The sequence below is a fragment of the Odontesthes bonariensis genome, chromosome 4, assembly GCF_027942865.1.
Source record: "Odontesthes bonariensis isolate fOdoBon6 chromosome 4, fOdoBon6.hap1, whole genome shotgun sequence".
In the NCBI taxonomy this organism is placed as follows: Eukaryota; Metazoa; Chordata; class Actinopteri; order Atheriniformes; family Atherinopsidae; genus Odontesthes; species Odontesthes bonariensis.
In genome coordinates this window covers 5,414,641-5,438,850 of record NC_134509.1, presented here as the reverse complement: position 1 = coordinate 5,438,850, position 24,210 = coordinate 5,414,641, and the positions used below count along the sequence as shown (strand labels likewise).

The window sequence follows — 24,210 nt, the reverse complement described above, 5'->3', positions numbered from 1 at the left end:
CAGGCAAGAAGGATACATTTGGGAAGTGGAGATGGAGAAAAAGAGACCTCTGATCCAGAAACCCAAAACCTCATTGTAATTAAGTCATCGGCAGAAGGCAATTAGTGAGGGACTGGTCTTTGCCAGAACAAGCAAACGAATGACACACACAGAGTAAACTCACAGAGTTTCGCAATGATAGCAACAATTTAGCTGGGCCAACAATGTGGCGATAGAAAATGGTTGCAATAGTGAACACAGATTAAAAGAAAAAGAATGTTTCATATTGTTTTAAAATAATTTTGTAATGAAATGAAAAGAGTTTTCCGAGACGAAAGATTGTGCTGTCTGGGTAACGGGGAGGCGAATGGCCTGAGGATTCATTGATGATACAACTCACCCAGACAACCTGCTCCCTCTTTAAAATCAACTTTTGCCATTACTTTTCAAGACCTCAATAGAAGCCCTTCGACATTTGCAACTGATATCATGAAATGTAGTTTTTTTTTTTTTGTTGATAAAGTCACAGCCATGGGTTGGGTTGCCTCCAGAAAATGGAGGGCATGCTTGTTGCTGAAGGGAAAAATGTGTCTTCAATATGTCTTTGATATTCTCAAAGGATGTATTTTAACCCAATCATAATTTCCTACACCTCATTAAGAGGTTTTTATGGTTAGAGACTACAAAGCAGCAATTGAAAAAACTAACCAGAATACAACAAAATTACACAACAGCGACACTCCCATGCAGGGCATAAAATCCAGACATGGAACTCAAACTCGTCTCTCCTATATTAAAGTCTTCTTTTTTAAATTGCAGGCTTTGATGGATGTTAAAAGTTGTTACCCTGCAATATGCACATATAAATCTTGACATTGAAAATTAAGCCAGAAAGATAACCAGTGCATTGAAATGTAACAAAAGGTGCTTGTGAACGAGCATCAGATAGAAATCAGAAGTGATAAGTTTGGAGTGAGAAAATTCAAACACTAAGGAAGGGGGGTGATTAGCTTCTTATGCTTCATGTCTCATTTAAGAGGAATATTTGTTCAGTCCAGGATAGCATTAAAATAGGACCTTCAACAGTCTAGACTCTGAGCATCTTTTGGGCCAACTGATTAATACTGCATACTAGCTACGTTTACATGCACAGCAATGTTCCAACATTAACCTGACTAAGATCTTACTTTGAAAAAGATACCGCCATGTAAACAGCATTCTCTGATTAACTTAATAAGGTCATATTTATAGTACACAATAATCGAATTACGCAATATGAAGTATGAAGATCTTTCTCCCATTATCTACAGACATGTATGCACCTTAATCACAATATTATTCTTACAGGAGTTTTGATGTCTGGCGACACAGACTGCTGTTTTACAGCGTATGCTCTGAAGCTCCAAAGTTGCCAGGTCCACTCATTATGAGCAATTTGGGCTTGTTTTTCAAGAACACCGTTAGATTGGATAGATTGGATTGCTGGTTTCTGTCACAAGATCTGGCAACGCCAGCTCTGGAGGAGTTCAGGAAGGCTGCGATAAAAGAAGACACTCTTTTGGGATGAGGGAGAAACAAGAGTTAGCTAATGGTATGGTAATAATGAAAGATTTAGATGGGTGCAAATATTTCATTAACGTGGGAGAATGTAATGTAGGTGTAATACATTAATTGGAGTATGCTCTGTCACATGTCAGTTTGGATGGATTACACTATCTGCAACACATATGATATCATAATCTGAATATCTTCCTTTTTTTAGATTTAGGTCATTGGTCAGATTAATCCTGCTCATGCACAAATAGCCAGGGAGGATAACTGAATGATCATTTACACAGTCTGGGATAAACGTGCTGAATGGGCAGAATGAGCAGAAGAGATGGAACTGGTGTCAGGATGACATATTGGAAACACATTCCTCCCTGACACACATTCACAAAATGACAACAAATTACAGTCAAGAGTAATGCAAATAATCAAAAATAGAAACTGGAGAGACCATTCGATATTTCAGAACATTTAGTATGTTAGTGTAGCCTGGCTGACGCGTCCACAATCTCGATGAGATGGTGGTCTGGGAACTAGGTGTGCATTTTCTCGTATTTGAGGCGTGGTTTACGAATGCCTAGAGCCGTTTATTGGGCGCTACGAATGTCTATCAAATGACGTCAGGTTCTTCCCATGCTGCTTTGCGCGCGATTCATAGCCAATTGTATCACTTATACCAGATGACGACAGAAATTCGACGAGGAAGAAGAAAAAAATGGAAAATAAAAGTAAACTTGCGCTCTAAGCTACTTAAATTGAAAACAAAGTAGGCCTATATGCTATATTCTACATGAATTTTTATGTTGTAGAGTTGTGAATTTATTTTAATAATGGAGAAATTGAGCAGCCTTGCTTTGTTGTCTACAGTAGTAGATCAACCCTCTTCTTACTTTGAAGCTCCCAGTTCCCAGAAGTGACGTCAACGAAGCTTTAGCTGCAGAGAAGCTATCAGGCTTGTGTTGATAATAATAAACTCCTGGACTATGTACAAACTTCCAAATGCATCGTTTTGTGAGTACAGACCATATTTGTACAACTGTAGAAGTTTGGTGTCATGACATGTGATTTTAGTGTGGTAATTTTGGAGATACTGCCAGGGTCCGTTAGCGCTTGTACTAAGCTATTCGGGATAACTCGGTAACTCAGCTGATGTTCAGCCAATATCGGAAAAACTTCGGGTGGGCTACTTGGCTGGATGTCACGGTTCAAATGACCCTAGGGTGAATCTACTCCGAAACACTTTCTAAGGCTGCATTGAACGGTAACGTTGTGTCCGCTGTCATGTTGGATTAACGCTCTACAAGCTTCGGTGTAGCGCATAGACGTCGTCATCGTCTTGCTGCTGCCCCCCGTTCTGTGATTGGTTCCCAAACTCTAGCAAAAATAAGGGCGGTGGTTTCCAGGCTGACTTTGCAGTGAGAATGAAATCGAGCGCAAAGCAGCATGGGAATTCCCAGGCTAATGTTAGTGCACATTCTGTGCACATTCAGGCCTCTCCTTTGCCCGACATAACAACCTTTGAATATGTTGAGAAGCAACAAGCCAGTGATTTTGAATCCCACCTTTTCTACAGTATCCACATGTCGAGTATGTGGCAAAATTAATGTTCAGTTGGAGGAGGCAGGTTTCAATATGCTGTCAGTATAATTGCATTCACCGCAAGATTTTTTCCCCCTGAAGATTTAAGTCTAAAGACCATTTTGAAAAGCTTTACACTGAGATGTACAGTAAGTGGTTGTGAAATTGTGTCAACAGTGGTATTACCCCCAATGTATTGTCGATTCTGTAGATACTTCCTCTCTATTTGCTCTGGCTGGAGGTCGACTCTTACTTACAAGATAATTGTGTGGCTCGGTGGGCCAGGGAAATTCATGATAATTATCAAATAGCCCACTTAAACTTAATCTAATGAAAATGGCTTGAGAAAATAGTTTGACCTGAAAGGGCAGGTTTTTGACTCGCCATATAACAGCTGATTATTGAAGCCGTGAAAACTAAACAGAAGACTGTTGGAAGACATTTAATACAGATCAACTTGACCATGATTTACATTCATAGTATGATAAATCAACACATTTCTAACTTGGCTATTGTGCTGTAATCAACATTGTGTAAAACAAAATCTGCACATTGGCAAGATAGATGTAATTTCCGAAGAGGTCACTGGCCATGGCAGCAGCGTGAAAACTAGCCACTGTTATTCCTTTCCCTAAATCTAACTAGTCTGACCTTTTTTATTTCTGTCTCTGTTTATAATGGCCTCATTCTTTATTTTCTCACTGATCTTGTTTGTTATTAGGACTCTGGGATAATTAAATTTACCTCCCACTGTTAAAGAAACCTCTCATAGAAATCCAACACCGTCTATCTTTCTAAAAGTGAAAACCTGCTGCTCAGAGCTCTTGCACAATGAAACAGTGGAAGTCATGGGAGGCAGAGCATGCCAGAGCTTTTAATGAAGAACTGCCAAAGGGTTTTTTCTTCTATCGTAAAAATCTTTTTTTGATAGGACTAAGATACAAAATGAAAAGCATGACAAATCTCCAGTTGGCTAACCATCACCTGTTTATCTGGAAGTCCAACAAGATCCTAGCTCTGTCTCCACCACCTTTGGAGGTATCTCCCATTTTGACTTTGAGACTTCAAACCCACTCGGATCTTACTGTCCACTATTCCCACCACTGGGTTATGGCATTCCATGTATGCCGTACCTGCCAGCATCTTACACCCTACTACTACCTGCTGGACTGTCTCGGCGGCTTCTTTGCACAGCCTGCACCTAGGGTCCTGTCTGGTATGGTAGACCCTGACCTGATATTGCTCTTGTGCTCTGGGCCTGTTCTTGAGCTGCCATAATTAGTGCCTCTGTACCGTCTCTCAGACCAGCCTTTTCTAGGCCTTCTCGATATCAGCCACTTCTTTGATCTGTCGATATTACTTGCCATGCATAGGCTTATCTCTCCATTATAGTTCCTCCTCTCCCCTACCCTGGGTTTCAGCTGCCTGAGACACTCATTTAGCAGTTCATCATTGGGGGTCATCTTCCTGATGTATTCCTGGTTCTTTGTCGTTTCATCCTGGATAGTGGCTGTGACGCTCACTTGCCCCCGCCTCCCTCCTTTACCTCACTGTATCACTGGTGCTGGACTTCAGATGAAACCCTCCATGCATTGTGAGGAGCTTTCTAGTCTTGTTATCAGTGGTTTTCTATCTCCTCTGTTGGCCAGGTTGTTATTCAAGCACGGCATCTGATGACTGGCAGGACATACGGGTTGATGGCTCGAACATTCTTGTTTCAATCAGCTGACTTATCAGGACCTGCCTCCCTCTTTATATCTATCACGAATGTCCTTGCCTTATATTCTGGTCAGGTGTATCAGTGAGTCGATGTCTTGCTCAGTCTTGGCATACAGCTCGATGTCCAAGTTGAAGAGGTGGCTGATGGTTGCTCCTCTTCATGATAATGTGGCTGAGGGGGTTCAGGCCTATGCAGAACAGCAGCGGGGACAGAGCATCTCCTTGGTTGATACCCCGCCTGATGACTGGCTGAATTAGATTTTTGTTTACTCAAAAAATGACCTTTTTTTTAGTTAAAAAATACAGTATTTTCAGAGCAAGATCTTAATTGGGTTGATATCAGCATTTTGCTGTTGATGTAGGCAGTGTGCCTTCACTTTTGCATTTCAGTCAGTCGTTTATGCCGGTTGACTGAGAAAAAAAACAGCATTTATTGAGGAATAATCAGCTATACAGGCAGTTTCCCCATGGATAGATGGACAAATGACACCTCTTCTATTCACAAATTCAGTCAGGCATCGCACAAACATTAAAGTTAAGAGTTGCAGAGTTAGGTTAATATAAAGGCCACTTAGACATTTCTTTCAAACACCATACACCTCAAATCTTCCCAAGAAATGGCAGGTACATCATAAATCTAAGGCTTCCTAGGCAAGAGTAAACATCATGAGGGAACAAAGTCCACACTGCAATTACGATTCCCCGTTAAACATAATCGATGAACACAATAATAAAAAATGAAAAGGAGAATGCAGAGAGAAAAGAGTGTATTTAAGAGCGACAGGAACAGAGACTGTGCCGCTGGCGATACAATTCCTGAAAGTGGCAAGATGAGGCAGAGGAAGACCATTCTCCATCCATTGCTCTCTCCATCTGCCTTTTAACTGCATCCCAGGCCTTGTCCTGGCTGTGCAAGGGAGGTAAAAAAAACAGATAAAAAAAATAAAAAATTCCAGTTTCTTTTTATTTTCAGGTGGACATCTGATGCCCTGCTACATAATCATTTAAGATCTGTACGTGTCTCTAGAGCCAAGACAGCAAGAGACAGGCCACATTTTTCTCCTTGAGTCAAACATATCCAGGATTTAGCTTCAGAAAAAAAAAACAAAGGGGCCCCTTGTGGAAATTAATTTTTACCACGTACGATCATCTCATAACACAAATATTACCATTAATGACTCAATTTCCTTATAATTTCCTTATCGACCCTATAATTAGGCCCATTTGTTTGCTTTGTCATTCTCCAATGATATGGGCCCTTTGTTATTAGAAGCACTGAGGGGACTCACACGGGAACCTAATGACTTAGTCAGCTGGGGGAGGGGCCCCTACAGCGGCTGAGTAACCGCCTGCCACCAACACATCCCACATTACCGCTATTCTTACTCTGCAACCACAAAACCCAGCAGCAGTGGAAGCTATTTAAACAGCACATGCTGGGAGCACACTCAGTCAAGAGCCTCTTTCTGTCTTTATGCATTTCCCCCTCTCTTTTTCTTTTACTCACACAAGGGCACCCCTAAAGTCTCTCTTTCTCTCTTTTCTCTCTATAATGGGCCTCACGGAAGAGCTAAATCAGCTGAGGCCAGTGCTTTCAAGGCTTCCCTCTGCTTTCAGTTGGACACTAACCTTAATTAATTGGCTGTATTGTCCCAGAGGCAGCAGGGCCAGCATGGGGAGAAAAAAGTGTAGGGAAAAGGAGGCAAGACCATAAAATAATCAAGTAAAATTCAAGCAAACAAGCTTAACAAGAAGTGATTTAGGATTCTAAGCCACATGCAAACCTGAAATTTTTGATAAAATGTGCAGATATTTTGCCCTGGACCTTTTCCAAGTTGGACATAGTTGCTCTTCATACATCTTCCTAGCAGTTGATTCGGTGCTGGATATCCACTCTCACAGCTCGAAATGCGAGGGTAAGGAGAGGTTAAGGTGATATGCTGTCACACAGGAGACAGGATATAATGCAAAATGAATGCTGTGGAACTCTTTGTTTTTCTCTCATCATGTCCAGCGTGGCTGATAAGGCTCCTTGATGGGTGTTTTTATGTTTATATCAATACCACATGTATTTAAATGTATTCACGATAGTGACAAGAAAATGGAAAGCATACAGTGGGGTAGAAAAGAATATGAAGCAACAGCTCTTCATAACATGTACACTCAAAGTAAATGCTCTGTAAGATTAACTGTTACAATAATATATTTTCTCTTTCAGGGATCTTCCAAACATTTCATTGGTTAGCTGGCTGGAAAATCTCAAAAGGTCTGGAGTGAATGCTGTGGACATTAGCCTTCTACCACAGCATTACCACAGCATTTTAGCAAAAGGGAGTGCATGTGTGAAAATGGCTTTAGTGGGTATATTAGGCTAGTTCGTGTAACAGTAAAAGCCGACATATGTGCAGCTATCACAAACAGAGTGTATCCCATATGTACATTTATCTACAGCACAAAATCTTAGTTGTGTAGTGCAGGAAATTTTCACAGATTAATATTGTCTCAAATAGAAGGTGCTCACAAAGTTAGGTACTCACTGGAAATGACGACTGAAACACTTTTCTGCAGTTTTGTTGTGCTACCCTCTGCTTCTTAACATTTACACACTTCTTGAACCTCTGACCACACAACTAATTCTGCAAGCTGACAATTAAATACACAAAGAACAAACAATGCTACAAAAGATCTAACCTCAGTGCCTTGAGAGAAAACAACTTCTGTTAGCTATCTTGCTACTGTTAGCATTGCAATCTGCGCTATCCTCTTACTGCGGGATAAAAATGGTGGTCATTAGCCCTCTGCTATGTAGCCAAGATGGCTAGCATTAGAGAGCTACATACAGCAATCAATATTCCTATTTTTGACAGCTATACCATCTGGATACTCATTGTACACTTCATATAACTGTATTTCTGTGCACTTCTTTGAGGTGTATTGTGACTGCACTTCTGTACCCAAAAGAAAAAGTATGTAGCTTTGCAAGTTGAGACACATCAAAATAAAGCATTGTGAACCTGAAACAAAACTTTAAAAAAGAAACAAGAAAATCAATTAGGTTATACACAGCTGACTACAATAGGCAAGATATAGATATGTCTTCAGAAATTCTTTTTAGTTGGGTGTTTTTTAAGTATTCACCCGTATCAGCGAGTAATATCCATACTTCTTCGCTAGAGTGACTAGTTAAAATTTGTTTGTTGGAGGCGCTAAATCAGAAAGTGTTCCCTTACCCTAGTAACTTTCTAAACTCTAGTCACTTTTTTTTTTAAAGTTCAGCATTATTTTAATTATAATTCTGTTTAACTTTTTGTCATTATACATATACATATGCATATATGTAATGTATTGGAGTTTCTAAACTAGTATAATGAAAAATAGATCATTGCTTTATACTACAAAATGGGCTCATTAGCATGTGAAAGACAGAGAGGGAGAAGATCTTTTGCAAGATGTTTGTGACAGAAAGAAAGAAAGAAAGAAAGAAAGAAAGAAAGAAAGAAAGAAAGAAAGAAAGAAAGAGAAAGTGTGGACTCACAGCCCCTCACCCCACTTTGTCCCTTATCTGTAAAAGCTAATGAGTGATGGATTAACCTGGGATCACCCCTGGCAAATTGAGATGACCCTTCAAACTTTCCCCCAAGCATCCTCCCAAAAACTCTGCATTCCACTTCACACAACCAAACAAATGGACACATGGCTAAGTTGCGCTGGACGTTACTTTTTTTGTCAAGAAAAACCTCACTGTTGTAAATGTACAGGCCTGTGGTTTGATGAGTTTTCTCCAAACCTTAAACTCTGCACCTGTAATGAGGTTGTTGGATTATTTTTTTGAAAAACAGATGTTTCCCTTCCTGCTTTTTTAGCAAGCATTAATCTGCAACAATGATGTCACACTGCAAATATGACTGAAAATGACAAGCAACGGCCTCGTCAACTTTGAATTGTAAACCATGCACATCAAGAGAACACACTGCATGCACATCATTCTCTCCTAAAGACAATTGTAAATCTGTCTACTTTGTGCTGACCTCTGCTGACTGTGATCTCTTTGTGCAACCATGTCAACCTACTGCATTCAACAGCAGCTTTATTTACCAGCTTGTTGTACACAGGCTACTATCCTTAAGGAACAACATACTAAAGTGGTTGCATGAGTTGTTGCTGCGCACATTACTGTCAGTGATACAGACGTTTATAGGCAAGCACACATCAAAACACATACACGCACACAACGATGATTTAAAGGCATCCATGACAACCAAGTGCTGCAAACCTCTGGTGACCTGCTAGCTGCCATGAACACTCACACACACAGATACACACCGCCTGCGCCATGACTTATATGGGAAAGACAAAAACATAGTTGATAAATCACTGTCAGCTAGTCACCAACAACACACACACACACACACACACACACACACCAGAGGAGCTAAAGGGAAAATTTTTCTTTTCTGGCAGCATGTGCGCATGTTTGACGCACAATGAAATTGTTTAACTCTGCTTGATCTGTCACAGGTGCTTTCTCAAACTGTGTGTGTGTGTGTGTGTGTGTGTGTGTGTAAAAAGAATAGGGAAAAAAAAAGGTGGGATATATGTGATTCAGTGAAAAAAAACAATTGTAATTCACATATGTTCAATTTGTTCTATGTAATATCTTTGTAATAGCCATCTCCAGAAAAATTTATTGTCTTGTTGTTAAGCAACTTAATTCTGACTTATCATTCACGAAAGCAAAAAAGTCATCAAAACCAAGAGATGAATCAGTGTTGTGTCTACACATAACAATCGGTTTAGCAAAGAACCTTTTTAAAATTGTGTCTTTGAGCAATTTGTTACTAGCAGCATGTTGCAAAGACGTAATTAGTTACAACTTCTTTAGTTGCAAAAGGAATTTTTGTGATATGTTTGAGAAAAAGGCCAAAGACAACGCAGTCTGGCAAACGTGAAATAGCGTTGTTGTACCAACGAGGTTGTAGGATGAGATATTAGTTTAAAACTTGGAATATCTTAGCATGATATGCAGTGAGTCCTTAAGACAAGTTGGGGAAACTGTCCAAGTGAAAGACAAAAGAAGAAATGGCAGGCTTAAAAAGCTATCTACAGCAGAAGAAAAATATCTGAAAGTGATGTCCTTAAGTAATAGCAAAAAAAAATTCAACAAAGACCTTACACAGGACCTGACAGATGCATCTGGACCTTCAGTTGATCCATCGGCTGTTCGCTGAAGCCTCATCAGAAATGGTCTCCATGGAAGGGTGGCTGTCAAGAAGCCATTTTTCAGGCACGCCAAATTACATGAGAACTGGACCGAGAATCAGTGGCAACAGGTTTTATGGAGTGATGAACCCTCCCCAGAGCCTGGAACTTGACATAATTGAAGCGGTGTGGGATCACCTTGACAGAGAATGGAACAAAAGGCAGCTAACATCCAAAGAAGAGCTTTGGAATGGCTTCAAAAAGCCTGGAGAACTATTCCTGAAGAATTCCTGAAGAAATTACAAAAAAACAAAGCTTGCCTATGAGGGTTCAAGCTGTGTTGAAGAATGAAAGTGGTCAAACTAAATATTGATGTTCCCGCTAATTAGAATTTTACACATCCTGTTACTTCTCTTCTTTTCTGTAATTTATTCATGTTTGCACACGTTTCACTAAATTCCTGCATCTTTTTCCAGCTTTCTTCGACAGCCGTCTTCTACAGACTTCTACAAAGTGCAGTACATCTATGTTACAAACTCTGACTAAAGAGTTTACAACATAGTTAACCACCATACACACACACATTGTTCCTCAAGTTCCAGCTGGTTACAGTTCACTCAGAGGAAGACAGCCGTGCTCTACAGAAACAGCGGGGGGCGCTCTAATCGGCCCAACAGGCTGCTGCATGGAGGTGTAACTTCATCGAGCCATTAATCATCTGTAGCTGTGAGTCTTAAGGACCTGTGCTCTGAGCTCACTGTGCTCATGCCCGTGCTTGGTGGTCCTGTCGGTGAGCAGTGCGAATGTTGCCAGAGAAGTTTTTGCCAGGACTTTCACCTTGAATCGAATGCTGAGCTGCTGCATGTACAAAAGACTCCTTCTCTTTTATTTCTCTCTCTTTCAAACACACACACACACAACAGAGTATCTTTTTTTTTCTCCTTCCATTGTTGTTGATGCTGTTACAACCCTATCAGCTACAAGGAGATTTGGAGGTGCTGTAACAAACTGTGCCAGGGCTTTCATTTTTAAGTGCGAGCAGATTTGGGTAATTGCAGTGTAACGTAACAACACATGCTGCACTAGCTTCAATACTTGTTGCGGTGTGTTTCTTTCAACCTGGAAGGACAAAAAAGAAAGCAATATGGGAGGATTTTCTATCTAACACCCAAACCAGGGCACAGCGCAGGAGATGAGTGACCCCCTCTCTCTTAAAATCACTTCCCTTATTACTTGCTTTCTTTTTTTTTTTCTTACACTCTTGTTGCATACAGTTCACATTATATATATGTTTGCTTGGCTGCAAACACGCGCCCCTTTCTTGGTAACCTGCTGCCACACAGAGGTGCTGAGGTCATCAGCCCTGATCTTCACCAGCATCGCTGGCCCCGGCCTCGGGATCAGGTCTCACATAAACACACCCTGCCTGCCGTTAACTCAGAAAAGCTGCCAATGCCTTCACATGCATACACTCTATTTCTCTATCACAAACAAAGTTTCCTTGCACTGTTTACTTTTCCCCTTGTAAGTCTTGTTAACAAGAAAGACCACTCTGCTGGATATATTGAAGCAATGAATCAGGATTGCGCTCACAGTGTGTTTCAGGCCTGATGACTGGATGACTGGATGACTGTGTGATGTCGGCCTTTGCACAGTCTTGAGCTTGAAAGGGATATTCAAATTCAAACACTATAGATAGTGTCTATTTAAAGGTTTTTATTGAGCGCTGCTGCATCTTTTTTTTTTTTTTTCACTCTATTGCTATCTTTAATTGAAGTTGTACATGACCTCTTGGGGCTACTGGCCGTCACTCAGTGTTTCTCTTCAGGCCTGAAGATGTCATGTCCAGCCAAACTGTAAGCTGTTAAAATGTACTGTGAGTATTGTAGGCACCAGGCTCTGATAAAAGATACAACAGAAACAAGATAAAGAAACTAGGTAGAATAGAAAAGTTTAGAAAGTACTGTGCGGAAATCTTAAGCTCCCCCTCAGTTCTTCATACTTTGCTCCAAATAAGCTTGACCTTTGGGATTTAGTGTAGTCTTGATCAATAGTTGTTCAGGCTTTCTGAAAAGTCTTTAAAAGTTTTTATTTGGACATTGGCTGCTTTTTTCACTTATTTTCAGTCCAGTTCTTCTCCTGACAAACTACTCTTTTTTGTTTTTTTTAAGCCACTTAGCACTGACTTATGAATCATTCAAGCATAAAAAGGAGCATAACTCAAGAGATGAACTAGTGTTTTGTCTTCACATAACAAATAGCTTAGCAAAGAACCAGCTTTAATTTGTGTCTTTTGGCACTTTGTTACTAGCAGCCTGTCACAAAGACAAATTTCTTCTCATTTCTTTGGTTACATTGACAGAGAAAGCCAAAAATAACACAGTTTAACAGACATAAATTTGTATTTTTGTACCAACAAGGTGATTCCCAAAGAGTTATTTATTTAGAATTGGCATATTTCAGCATGGTGTGTAATTTGGCTTTAAAACAATTTGAAGAATCTGAACAAGCGTAGGACAACAAAAGACGTGGCTGGCCAAAAAATATATATATATATATATATACAGCAGATGAACAAAATCGGACTGTAATGTCCTTAAGAAATAGGGAGAAATCCAGCATAGACCTTACACAGGACCTGAGAGATGCATCTGGACCTTCAGCTGATCCATCTACTGTTCACTGAAGCCTCATCAGAAATGGGCTCCATGGAAGGGTGGCTGTCAAGAAGCCGTTCTTTAGGAAGGGAAACAGGGAGAAAAGGCTGAGGTATGCCAAATGACACAAGAACTGGACTAAAAATCAGTGGCCACAGGTTTTATGGAGTGATGAATCCTCCCCAGAGGCCAGACCTCAACTTTATTAAAGCAGTGTGGGATCATCTCAACAGAGAACGGAACAAAAGGCAGCCGACATCCAGAGTAATTCTTTGAGATGTCCTTCAAGAAGCATGGAGAACTACTCCTGAAGACTACCTCAAAAAATTACAAAAAGAAATAAAGCTATCTAAGAGGGAGCAGAAGAATGAAAGTGATCAAACTAAATATTGAGTCTGAAGCTTTTGAAATTGCATAACTCTCTTTTTGCCATATATATACTGTTTGCATGTTTCTACACATTGCTTCATCTATTTCCAACTTTCTTCTAGAATGGAAATGAGGGGCTGCTAATGACTTTTGCACGATACAGTATCTGTGTTTCTGCTGCACTTAGTTTGACTATAAGAAATGAAACAGCTACAGCCAAACAAACATCTGACTGCCAACGTGTCCGCGAGGAATTACAGACGATATCTCAATTTTCCAAACAGTTTCTCTGGGAACTCAATGTGATATCGGCTGTGTAGGAAAGTGGAGTGTTATTTTTCCTTCTTTCCTTATTAGAAGCAATGAGTAAAATTGTGCGGGAACATTTCCAGGCAGACAATGTCCTGCTTGATTAGCGTCTGTCGCCTCTGTGTTACAGCATTTATCCAGTGGTGTCAATCACAATACATAGGAGAGACAAGCTTGGTGTGATTCATCCAGCTCGTGAGCAAAGCACCGGAGTGTCTTCTGTCCTATGTGTGAACACAGGCTCATTTTGTCTGGGTACGTTTTAATTACCCCTAATCATTTGGTTCCCTCAAACTAAACCTTTCCATTGCACACAGACTCCCCCCTCTCGCTCTCTCTTTTTCAAACACACTGACACACACACACACATACGCGCGCGCTTCAGCTGTAACTCATGCCAAACCGACAATACACACAGATCCTCCCTTGGCTAAGACAAGCTTTCACTACGGCATCAAGTCACCAATTAATTCATTAACAGACGTCTCCACAGGCGCTGAAAAGCTGCTCCCATCCAGGACAGAATTACTGTTTGCATAAACACCCACTGGCACACAACACAGACTGAGAGATAGCGCTGCGGCAACGAACACCCTGTGTAACGTCAAATGTTAGAGAAGAAACACAAGAATATAAACAGGCAAAAGGCAGGCAACAAAGGCAGGTACCAACAGAGACCGAGAGGAGAATCTGTCGCTCGGAGCGAACAAAGTCAGCAAACCGCTGAAGATTGCATGTGTTCTTTGAGTGTAAGGCTCCCTTCTTTTCTTTAATCCAACAGCTAACAGCACTTTTACAGATGTTTGGGAGCCATCCTAGTCATGTTTGAACACTCTTTTGGGTAAATGTGTAGTGCATTTAACTTTTTGCACCGAAGGCGACCTGCCATGATCGAGTTCCAGGGAAAATAATGAAACAGCTGTTATTGACAGCTGTACAGAAAGCCTACTTCATGCTTGTGCTTTCAAAAACATTCATCTGATGGCTGAAACTCTTTAGTGAGCATGTGCAGGATGTCCAGGTCTCTTTTAAGAGAATAACTGACAGCATAGTGCAGAAATGTGTGTGTGTATACGTGAGTTACAGCTCGTGTTGAGTGAGAGGAGTGCTGTTTTCTCCCACAGATATGCAGCAGTGATAATTCTGATCATAATGAATAATCTGATGATGATGATAATGATAATGACAACTAAGTTCCTGGCTTGATTGGATGTTGTTATAAAGCAGCCACAGTCCACCGTAAGTCCAAGATCCACTGAGGGTGACGAGAGGAAGTGAGTGCAGGCCCGAAGCCAACAGAGTAATGCAATATGGCTATTGTTCAGAGGCAATATGGCTTTTTACCAGACTGTTTTTAGAAAACAAGACAGAGGCCACGTTTCTCGTACGAGCAGTGAGACCTGCGCGCACATGTGCACAGACACTGGCTTGAAATGCGGGCTCACACTTCAAGCAGGATCTGTGTTGAATTATGTGCTGTAGCCAGAGCAATGAAACAAAACTACAGCCACAGATCTGCTCATTTTGCCCAAAGGACACTGAACTGAGCAACAGATACACAGGCTGCAAAACTTCAGAATGGATTTTTGCCTGTTCTGACAACCAAAAGCATTCCATCACCTCAAGCAGTGCGACCCGAGCCTCGTCAAAGGCGCAGAAAAAAAATCTTTTGTAATGAAAATAACCATTTTCCACTTGACTAATATCAGACAACATGCAGAAAACTCTGGAAAAACAGAGATGCAGATGTAAGTGCATGGCGGCAGCCTTTCTTGCAATTCTCTCCCAGCACAAATACACACACAAACACACATTCTATCAGAGCGTTTTTATATATAAACTAATTTCCACCCTTCAAAGGGCTGTCAGAATTTATTATCTGTGCAAAACTGGAACTCCATCAAAATTGAACGGCTTCTTGAATAGACCGCATGACAAGCAACAACAAGCTCCAAAATTCCAGCTCCAAAGGGCTGCTGCCAAGCTCTGACATTAATAGCTTCAAGATCTCCCATGCTTTGACATACTCAACAGTATCTACATTATTTGTCACAGTTATGGCTCCCATTTGACGCAAAATGATTGTTGGTAGGAATGATCTCACTCCTGGCTTTTGTGTTGTCCCTGGTTGCAGAAATGCACAAAGTAGTAGTTTAACTTGTAACAGTTTTTTACTCTTATTTCATACCGATACTTTGACATCCTTCTGAGGACAAAATGTAGGAATTTCACTTTAATGGGGTTTTCTCTTCCTTTTTCCTTTGTTTTTAAGTAGGATTATGTGAATTACATATGAGTGAGTGGCATCCCTGCACTAGGAAGTGGTCAGCGTGATTAGAATCATGGAGTAATACACTTTTTGCATCATGCAGTTCTTTACTTGCTAACTATAACTGTATCTCAACTAAAGGTTGTTTGTGTTGCTCTGCATCACTACATGCGAGGCAGCTGCGCTATGTTTTCTATAGCTGACCAACTGAGTCCGCCAGGAGCTGTGTCAGACTTGTTGGATTGCTTGCTGTTGGACATGGATTTTTTTGCACTGACTTAAAAGATGCCATTCCTGCTTTTCCAGGCTTTTCGCTTATTTTTACTGTCTCATGGTTGTTATTTTAGGATCAGACTTCTGGACTTTTGAGTCCCAGCTGATCAGCAGCAGGATACGTTGGGCAGCCACCTTGCATGCAATGACGTAGACCAACACAGACGCTCTTCGGTCGAGAAACGGCCTGATGCAGAAGTGAAAAAGTCCCAGTGTAAAGTGTTTGCTCAAACTGCTAAGAAATTCTTGAGGTGTGAGCTGTTTTTCGATGGAGAAAATGTACTTTTCTGGCAGCCCTCAGCTCTCAGCTCCCAGATTTTCCAAACTTAGAGCATTCTGATTGGATTGATCCCTTTAAATCCAAAATAGATTTTGTTTTTTCTTTAATCTATGTGACCTTGGTGACTATTGATCCAAAAGCTCAAGCCTTGGACCAGGCACAGAATTCACCTCCTATCATGAGGCCCTTACCTCATGATAGGAGGTAAATTCGTTCAGTCTATTTCAAGGTGAAAATCATCCCTTAAACCTATTTGTGGTTTGAATGAACCACCTGAAATCAGATAGGAGACTGCACGTGCACCTTTCTTTCTTTCTTTTTTTTTTTAAAGCACTCTATTATCAAATTAAAAACTGTAAAGATTTATCAATAGATCTAATGATAGACGCGTTTTCTATCGTTTGTTTGTACAATTCTTATAGTTTGGGACTCCAACACTGTGACAACACTTAACAGCTGTGATTATTGACCCAGGGTAAAAGTTCACACATTCAAGTCCTTAGATTTTAGATGCAGCTCGCTTTTAAATGCCTCACATAGTTTCCCAGTAAAATTAGCCAAGAGCTGTTTGACAAGCCCCTCAACCTTATGGTCACACACACACACACACACATAGGCTTCCAGTTGACAGCAAGACTATTGGTACCATGTGGGCAATTCAACACACATTTGCAGACCTATGCTGCAGGAGGGTTTTCATTATTACTGCCCTTCCACTGCATATGAGTGGGTCTGTGTGGATCCCTTCTGGCTGCCTTTTTTTTGGTGTTTAGTTACAGCACTTGATATACCGTACCATCAGCCATGCTTACAATATACACTGGCTCGGGGACCGTGTTTCTGTCTGCTTGAGAGATACAGCAGGTCTCTGAATCTAAAACAGAAGGCTAAGCCAGTCGTCTGGACCATGCGCAACTTATTTCTGTGCTAGTTTACAAAACCAGTCATAAACACTGATAAGAAGTCATGGAAAGAGGTTCTTGAAGCAAGAGAGAGCCCCCCCCATTTGAACTTACAGCTGAAGACCTGAAGATGTGCGCATGTGATTGTGTGTATGCAAGGCCACCGAAGGAGGTGAGCAAAGGCGAGGAATAGTCGGACGGTGCAAAGTGCAAAGCTGCTCAGTCAGTTTATTCCCAGCTTTGTTTGCTGTGACTGAGTCTAACAATGCATCCTGCCGCAACCTTTGAAGATGAAGGATGCCGCTTCATAAAAGTGCACAACGGTGAGCTAAACATCAACCAGGCCTTCAGTGTGAAAGGCACCAAACAAACAAAACAGCAAGGAAACATCTGAAGAAAGCTGCGTACGACATGGCCCTTGTCCAGATGTCAGACTTATTTTCTTACGTAAAAACTTACGGAACTGTACATAAATTTCCACAGAGAAACCCGTGAGGAAGAAATGCAGCATCTTCACCTGCAACCACGTCTCCACTCTCAGAGAAATCACCAGCACGTGATGTTTGACCACTTCAGATAATGGTTATCGACACCTGATAGCGAAGACAAGAACCTGCTCTAGATCAAAAGCATCTGGGTACAAATGTGTTTATTTAGGTCACAATTCCTTTTTCTGAATTATGGTGGAATCTGTACTGAATTTCAACTTGAATTGTTGTGGAAAATGGACAAATCTCCATATTTACTTTGTCTTTGCATTTTTTATTTTTTTTTAAATAAATCCCTTCCTGTACCATCACTGGAAAGTGCTTCGGCTATCACACAACCTAGTTGTTGCTCTGGAAAGATCTTAAACCTCATTAAGATTTGGGCATCGATCCATGAAAATAATAAAACATAAAATACCTCACAAAAGGATGGAAGCAGCTGTTTTTAAGCATTAACATGTGTGCGCTTGAACCTTGTGCCCTAAGAAAAACCTTTTTAGCTCTTTTCTTTTTGCTCAAATAAAGTGCAAAAAACAAGTCAAAATATATATATATTTTTTTTCCCCTCTTCCGGTGGCTGTGGCTTAATAACTCAGTTATTTTTACGGATGTCAAATCAACTGCGCTAACCCCTCTGCATGGCTTATTTGCTCCTGTCAGTCAGATGCCACAAAACGGCACCTGGGAACAATTGACTGTACTTTCTGCAGTTTAGAGTTCGATAAAAGGGAGAAAAAGCAAGCAGCAGATATGTTAAAATCGCGTAGATGATATTCAGATAAAGGAAAGGCTATAATCATCCAATCAGTGTATGGGATTGAATGTCTCTCTTACTTTTCAAGTTTCTGTTTTTGTTGAGTTCACCGTTGTGTGGCAGTTTCAAGTTGATTTTCTAACAGTAATCTCTAAAAAGGTTTTGGTTACTTTCCAGCCTCTATGACAGAAAACAGCCCTTCGTACAGTTTGCTGCACCTCGTTGGAGAATTTCTACGAAGCCCGAGAGGCACACAGAGAGCCTGCAGACACTATGCAGGGCTCAGAAAAGCCATTTCGACTGCATGGCTTTCATTTAACAAACGGGGAAAAAAAAAATCTATGTTTTTACTTACAGTTAATATTTTCCTGCAATGTAATAAGATAGAGATTGATGAGACAGTAATGCTTAAAACGACATATTTCATATTTCAAGTTTCATTACTTTTGAGCAGTTTTATCGTAATCTGCCTAATCTGGCACCAACCCTTGCCCCACCCTTGGCTCTAGGTTTGAAAAGGGCTCATCGTGTTCAGAAACACATATGGGAAATTAAAGAAATAAGATTGGGAGGAAATCTACAGCCAACTGCGAGAATCTCCTCCATGTCAAAACTATGCGGGGGAAAAATAAAGTATAATATCGTTGTGCAAATAAGACTTTAGGGTTTGGAACAGAAGAAAAACGTCGTCGTCCCCCCCAGAAATACCCATTACATTGTAGTTGGAATGGCCTGGGAAAAAAAAAAAAAAAAAAAGGCATTCGTCAGACTGAACCAAACCAAACAGGTCATGGCCGTATCATTCTCCAGCCTGTTTTTTTCTCTCACACATTTTCTGTAGCACATCTTTCGTTCTCTCGCTTACGTCCATCTCTTTCATTTCCACTCCTGTCGCCTCGCTCCATCCTCAGCCCTTCCCCTCTGCCCTGCTGCAGTGTGCGGTGCAGTGCTGGTCCCCTCATTCTACATGCCTTCAAGCTGCCTTTCTGCTCTTCCCGAATTATTCAAGATACCCCCTCCTTATTGTTTTATCTTTTTTCTTTCAACCAAAAACACCAAGTTTAGTGCAGAAATATCCCATTTAAAGTTGATCTACATGGAAAGAAATATTCCTCTAAGGTCTCCGACTGCAGTCCACTCAGGATCCTGATAAAAAGCTGAAACACTGTCACCTTTCTTGGCTTGGAGAGCTGAGAAGGATTTCTGTGAAAAAGCTCCACATTTAGCCTGCAAAGCTTAGAGGAGTGTTCCGACAGCGACAGGACCGTATGGCACGGGCATAATTTTTCTGCAGCCTCACTTAACACCTCTAAAGTGAGACTGAAACAGGCCTCTGATGGTGCTGCTTGTTGAACGCATTGCATTATGGATAATTTCAAATGGATCAAATGGATCATTTCCCTTGCTGCAGAGTCAGTAAGCCAAATGGATCGTGATGCACTGAAGAGCACATGAGCAACCTTTAAGATCCCAATGGAAGCAATCAGCAAAGTGCACTAAAACAGAGGCCGACCTGCGTGTTTGAAAGTGCTGTGTACGACTTTTTTTTCTGCATTTGGTAGAAAATCTAGTGTCAGGGTATGTTGGGCTCACCGCAGATTTGCACATTACCAGCCCTTTCACGAAACACAGATGCACTTTTCCTCTAAACACATCCTGTTGAAAGGCCAGAGACAGTCTCAACTGTCAGATGTCAGTGTGATCACTAAACTTGGCCCACAAAATAAACCCCTGCATCTTTCCACACCATTATTCCCTGCACCTACAGAGGTGCGATTTCTTCAAAACCTTTCCATAGTACTCTGCAGAAAACGTGAAGGATGCAGTAAGTGGCAGGCTTTTGGGGCTCAGATAAGGTAAAAAAAAAATAAAAATTGTAATCTGATTTTTCAGTGAATGCAACGGCCCACTCAAGGTTCGTGTGACTGTTTTTACAGAAGATTATGTTTATGTGAACAGCTGTAAAAGCTTCACATAAATACTTAAACCAGGCTGTGAAATATTTGGATAATCTTAGTGCAAGTCCATATTAATTATTCTATTGCTTAGAATGCCACACACAGTTGTGATTGCATCCTTGAATGTAAAGTGCTTAAAAATGACTCTCTACCTCCCCTGGCAGGGCGTGCGGGCTGGAACTGGTTATGCTAACTGAACTTTAAAGAGCAAAAACCTCTTTAACCCTGCTTTCTTTAACTCGATGTGACTCACAGTATGTACAGTGTGCCGACATTTCAACAAAACTGCCCGTGTTGATTTAGCGGCATGTTCACATCTGCCACCAATACCGGCTTCAGGAATGGATGACACCAGCAAACAGAAACCTTTCAAAGTGGCTGACATGTGCTGCTGGTGTCGAGCCGTTTCCAGAGCCGTTCCTCTGCAGGCCTGCGGCTGAATGGAAAATGTAAGGCTTCGGATGGGCTTGGTGTGGCTTTGTCTCTCTGTGATTGTAGGAGTCACACAGAACCTTTAGTGTCTGCGTCTATTATCAGACGTCTCTCTGCTCATCCTTTTCATTCACCGGCTGTCTCCCGTCCTCCTTGTTGCTCTACACCTCATCAAACATCAGATTACAGCAAGTCTCTGCTCTTCTGTTTTGTTTTGTTTTTCCTCATGTTTTAAACACTTTTCCATCCAATAGCTCAAATAGAAACATAGTAAGGGGGAAAAAGGATTTGATAGTCATGTAATACACAGAATAGGATTGATTGGTGAACTCAGATTGAATAAAATTCCCCATACAGAAGCACTGAAAGCAGTTTTTTTTCCCTCCGGAAACGGGACCACTTTAGGGATGCAAATCATAATCTAAATAATCGTCTCAAGCTGTTACTTTTCACACATTTTGAGCTTTTCTTACTTGCATCTCAAATTCAGAGCTGAAAGTGACACAAGCCAAAGATGGATTCAGATTATCTGCCCTGTGCCGGCTCACCTATCTGTGGCAGGTTGGAATGAATCATAACTACCTTAACTTTGATCACTGATAAAACAGGGTGGTTCTCAGACTCAAAGAGCAGGAAATCCCAGAGAGCTGCTTTTTGCCCTCTTCTTTTCAGGTTTAAACGCAATACACGCTTAAAAGCCACAGCCATCCGGCTCATTTGGTCATTGCTCAAGTTGCCTCCCAGTTTTCTATTTATGCTTCGATAAAGCCAATATTGCTGATCTCAAAGACTCTGCAGAGATGCTCATCATCATTTGATATCCCGTGAAAGCAAAACCAACCAACAGTCATGAAATCGAGTTACTCCAGTTTTTCAACTGTGATTTTCTTTATAATTATCAATCGGTCAGACTAAATGTGCGATACATATATATATCTATATCTATATATATAGATATAGATATATCTATATATATATTAATTGCATTTTAAAACGTTATTTCGCGATTGATTTTTGTGTAAAAAAAAAAAAGCTGTGAGACAATATGAAATTTTAAAAAACAAGATACATAAAGCTCTGTGTTCAATTACCGCTGTGGTGACTTTTCTGCGGGATTCATCGACTAAATTAAAAGGCAGCAGCAGCAGCGGTGGGCTCGGGCTGTGGGAAGTGCCGCTGTGGGTGATTAGGCTCAGTGGTGCCGTTTGAGGTGGTTTGAAAGCCTCCATTACGGCCTGCAACGAGCCAAATGGACCTTCAAATTGCATTTTCGTGTTGAGTGAGACTCGATCCGAGTTCGATCCTGCTGAACGTGCGCCTCGAGCGCTTTTATTCAGACTCGCTTTCGCTGCAGATTATTATTATTATTATTATTATTATTATTATTATTATATATGAACTTTCGTTGCATATCATTATTGTTTGTTGTGGGTAATTTCAATCTTAATGTTCAGCATCACACACTCGCTGGGACTTACCGACACACTCGTTGGCCTCCCTGGCTGTGGCTCTCTGCCACGGTCGGTCGTAGTGAAAAGGTTTGCACCTGTCGCACTCCGGCCCGGCGGTGTTGTGCTTGCAGTCGCACACCAGGCTCCCGTCCCGGTCCTTCACGCACCGGGACGCGTGTCCGTTGCATTTGCATCTCCCTCCGACCTGCAGGTCCGACACGGCGTAGAAGTAAGAGTCCCGGGCCAGCTCCGAGTCGTCCTCGTTCTCGTCGCCGAACGTGTGCAGCCGGCTGAAGGCGACCTTAATGTCCGTGGCCGTCACCCAGTCCTGCAGCACCGGGGAGTTGTCAAAGTCGTGAGCCGACGGTCTGCCGTCCAGCGTGCTGAAGGCGATGAGGCCGCCGGTCAGGGGGTACATGTCGGTGTGGGAGTCCGTGCAGACGGCCTCCTGCTCGTTCTGCTTGGTGATAACGGCCCTGTTGGGCTTGTTGTACATCTTCCTGCACTGGGCAGAGTAAAACTGAAAGGGGACCCACGTTTTCCCGTAGTCCATGGACTTGTAAATAGCCATGGACTCAGGACGCGGGGAGCAGAACTGGAGGCTCACGTATGTGACTTCAAACTTCTTGCCGAGGGACAGAGTGAGCGTGACATTTTGCGGGAACTGGATAAAGTTGTCGGACTGCCAGCAGGTGAGGTTGTGAGGGTTGTTGAGATCCGTTAGATACGCCGGTGGGTGATACTTCTTGGGGTCGGACGCGTCGCAGGTGTGACAGTTCCTGGTCCGCTCGTCTCCCTTCTCCGCAGATGTCACCACGCAGTAGCGGCTCGGCGTCTTGCCGCAGGTGCTGGACACTCGCACTTCCTTTCCGAAGGCGGAGTTGACGAAGTCCGGGATGCAGCGCCGCGGGTTGCCGTGCTCGTCGTAGCAGGGGTCCGGGGGAGAGGTTTGCGCTGCGAACAGGCTCATCCCGTAGCCGCCGAGTGCGCGCGGGCAAGACATGGACACGGCGAGCAGGACAGGCACGACAACATCCGCAGCCCTTATCATGGTAGGTCCACAAGTGTGCCCGGAGCTGGAGGGGAGAGGAGGACGCAGCATGAGAGAGAAAGAAAGAAAAACAGGAGAAGGGAAGTGTGTTTGATATCATTTAGGCACTTTCCAAGACAAGCAATACGGACATCATCACGTGCAAGTCAGGTTATGTTGAAAAATATATATATAAAACTTATCTTACCTGAGAATAATTTAAAGTGATTACAAAAAAAAACAAATGCCGGCGAGGGTAGACTTCTTTTCTTAATCAAGCGCACACAGCTCCTCTTGTTTTTGTTGTTTTGTTTCTTCCAAGATTATGCGTAAAAACAGAGGAGCGGCTGGACTTTAGAGTCGCTTGTGTCCTTATAGCAAGTCCCACTCCTCCTGCCGCTCTTTTCAAAAATCCCTTTCTCTCCCCCTGCCGCTCTTTCACTCGCAGATCTCGCTTGGCACTGCTTTAGGTCAGCTCATCCTGCGAGGTGACACCACGCGGAACAACGACGTCCACTGGTGGCGCATCAGAAGACTGACGCGCGGAGAGGCGCCAGATTTACCGCAGGAGCAAAAACAGATCATTCCCACAAGTCCGTCTGAGCGACACCTGATATATACGACCACGGGCTGCTGTAAATCAAATTAGGAAGATTAATATAAAATGACTAGCAAAAAGGCAAAATAAAAAATGCCTCGTGTTGAGCTCAGGTTTCTCTAAATCCACAGAGCAGCAGCCACTGAGGTCATCCAATAAATTAAGGGATCAAATCAAAATAGAAAAAGTTCTTGGCAATAAATGGTGAAACTGTGGAGTCAAACTTGCGCTCAGCGGCTTCAGAAGAGCAGACGCCTCCTACCAGGAGTCATTTGGGATATAGAATGACTTTTTTTAATCGGATGATGACCAGCTCTTGAAAAATAAAACATTTTCAGAGCAGATTTAACGTGGTCATTTAGCACTTTACATCTCTCCTGAATCGGGGCTTTCGCAGCTGTTCCAATAGACCTGTTG

At 41.9% G+C, this 24,210-nt stretch overlaps 1 protein-coding gene across 2 annotated transcripts in view; it reads right to left on the bottom strand.

Moving 5' to 3' along the window:
• ntn1a (netrin 1a) overlaps positions 1-23,700 on the bottom strand; it is a 71,611-nt gene extending 47,911 nt beyond the window's left edge. For both annotated transcript variants that reach the window (XM_075462603.1, XM_075462604.1), the window contains exons 1-2: positions 23,404-23,700; positions 22,193-23,241 (exon numbers count right to left, since the gene is read on the bottom strand). In XM_075462603.1, the coding sequence (XP_075318718.1) occupies positions 22,193-23,216 (1,024 nt within the window). In that variant the 5' untranslated portion in view covers positions 23,217-23,241; positions 23,404-23,700. The remainder of the gene's footprint in view (positions 1-22,192; positions 23,242-23,403) is intronic.
• Between the last annotated feature and the right edge of the window lie 510 nt (positions 23,701-24,210).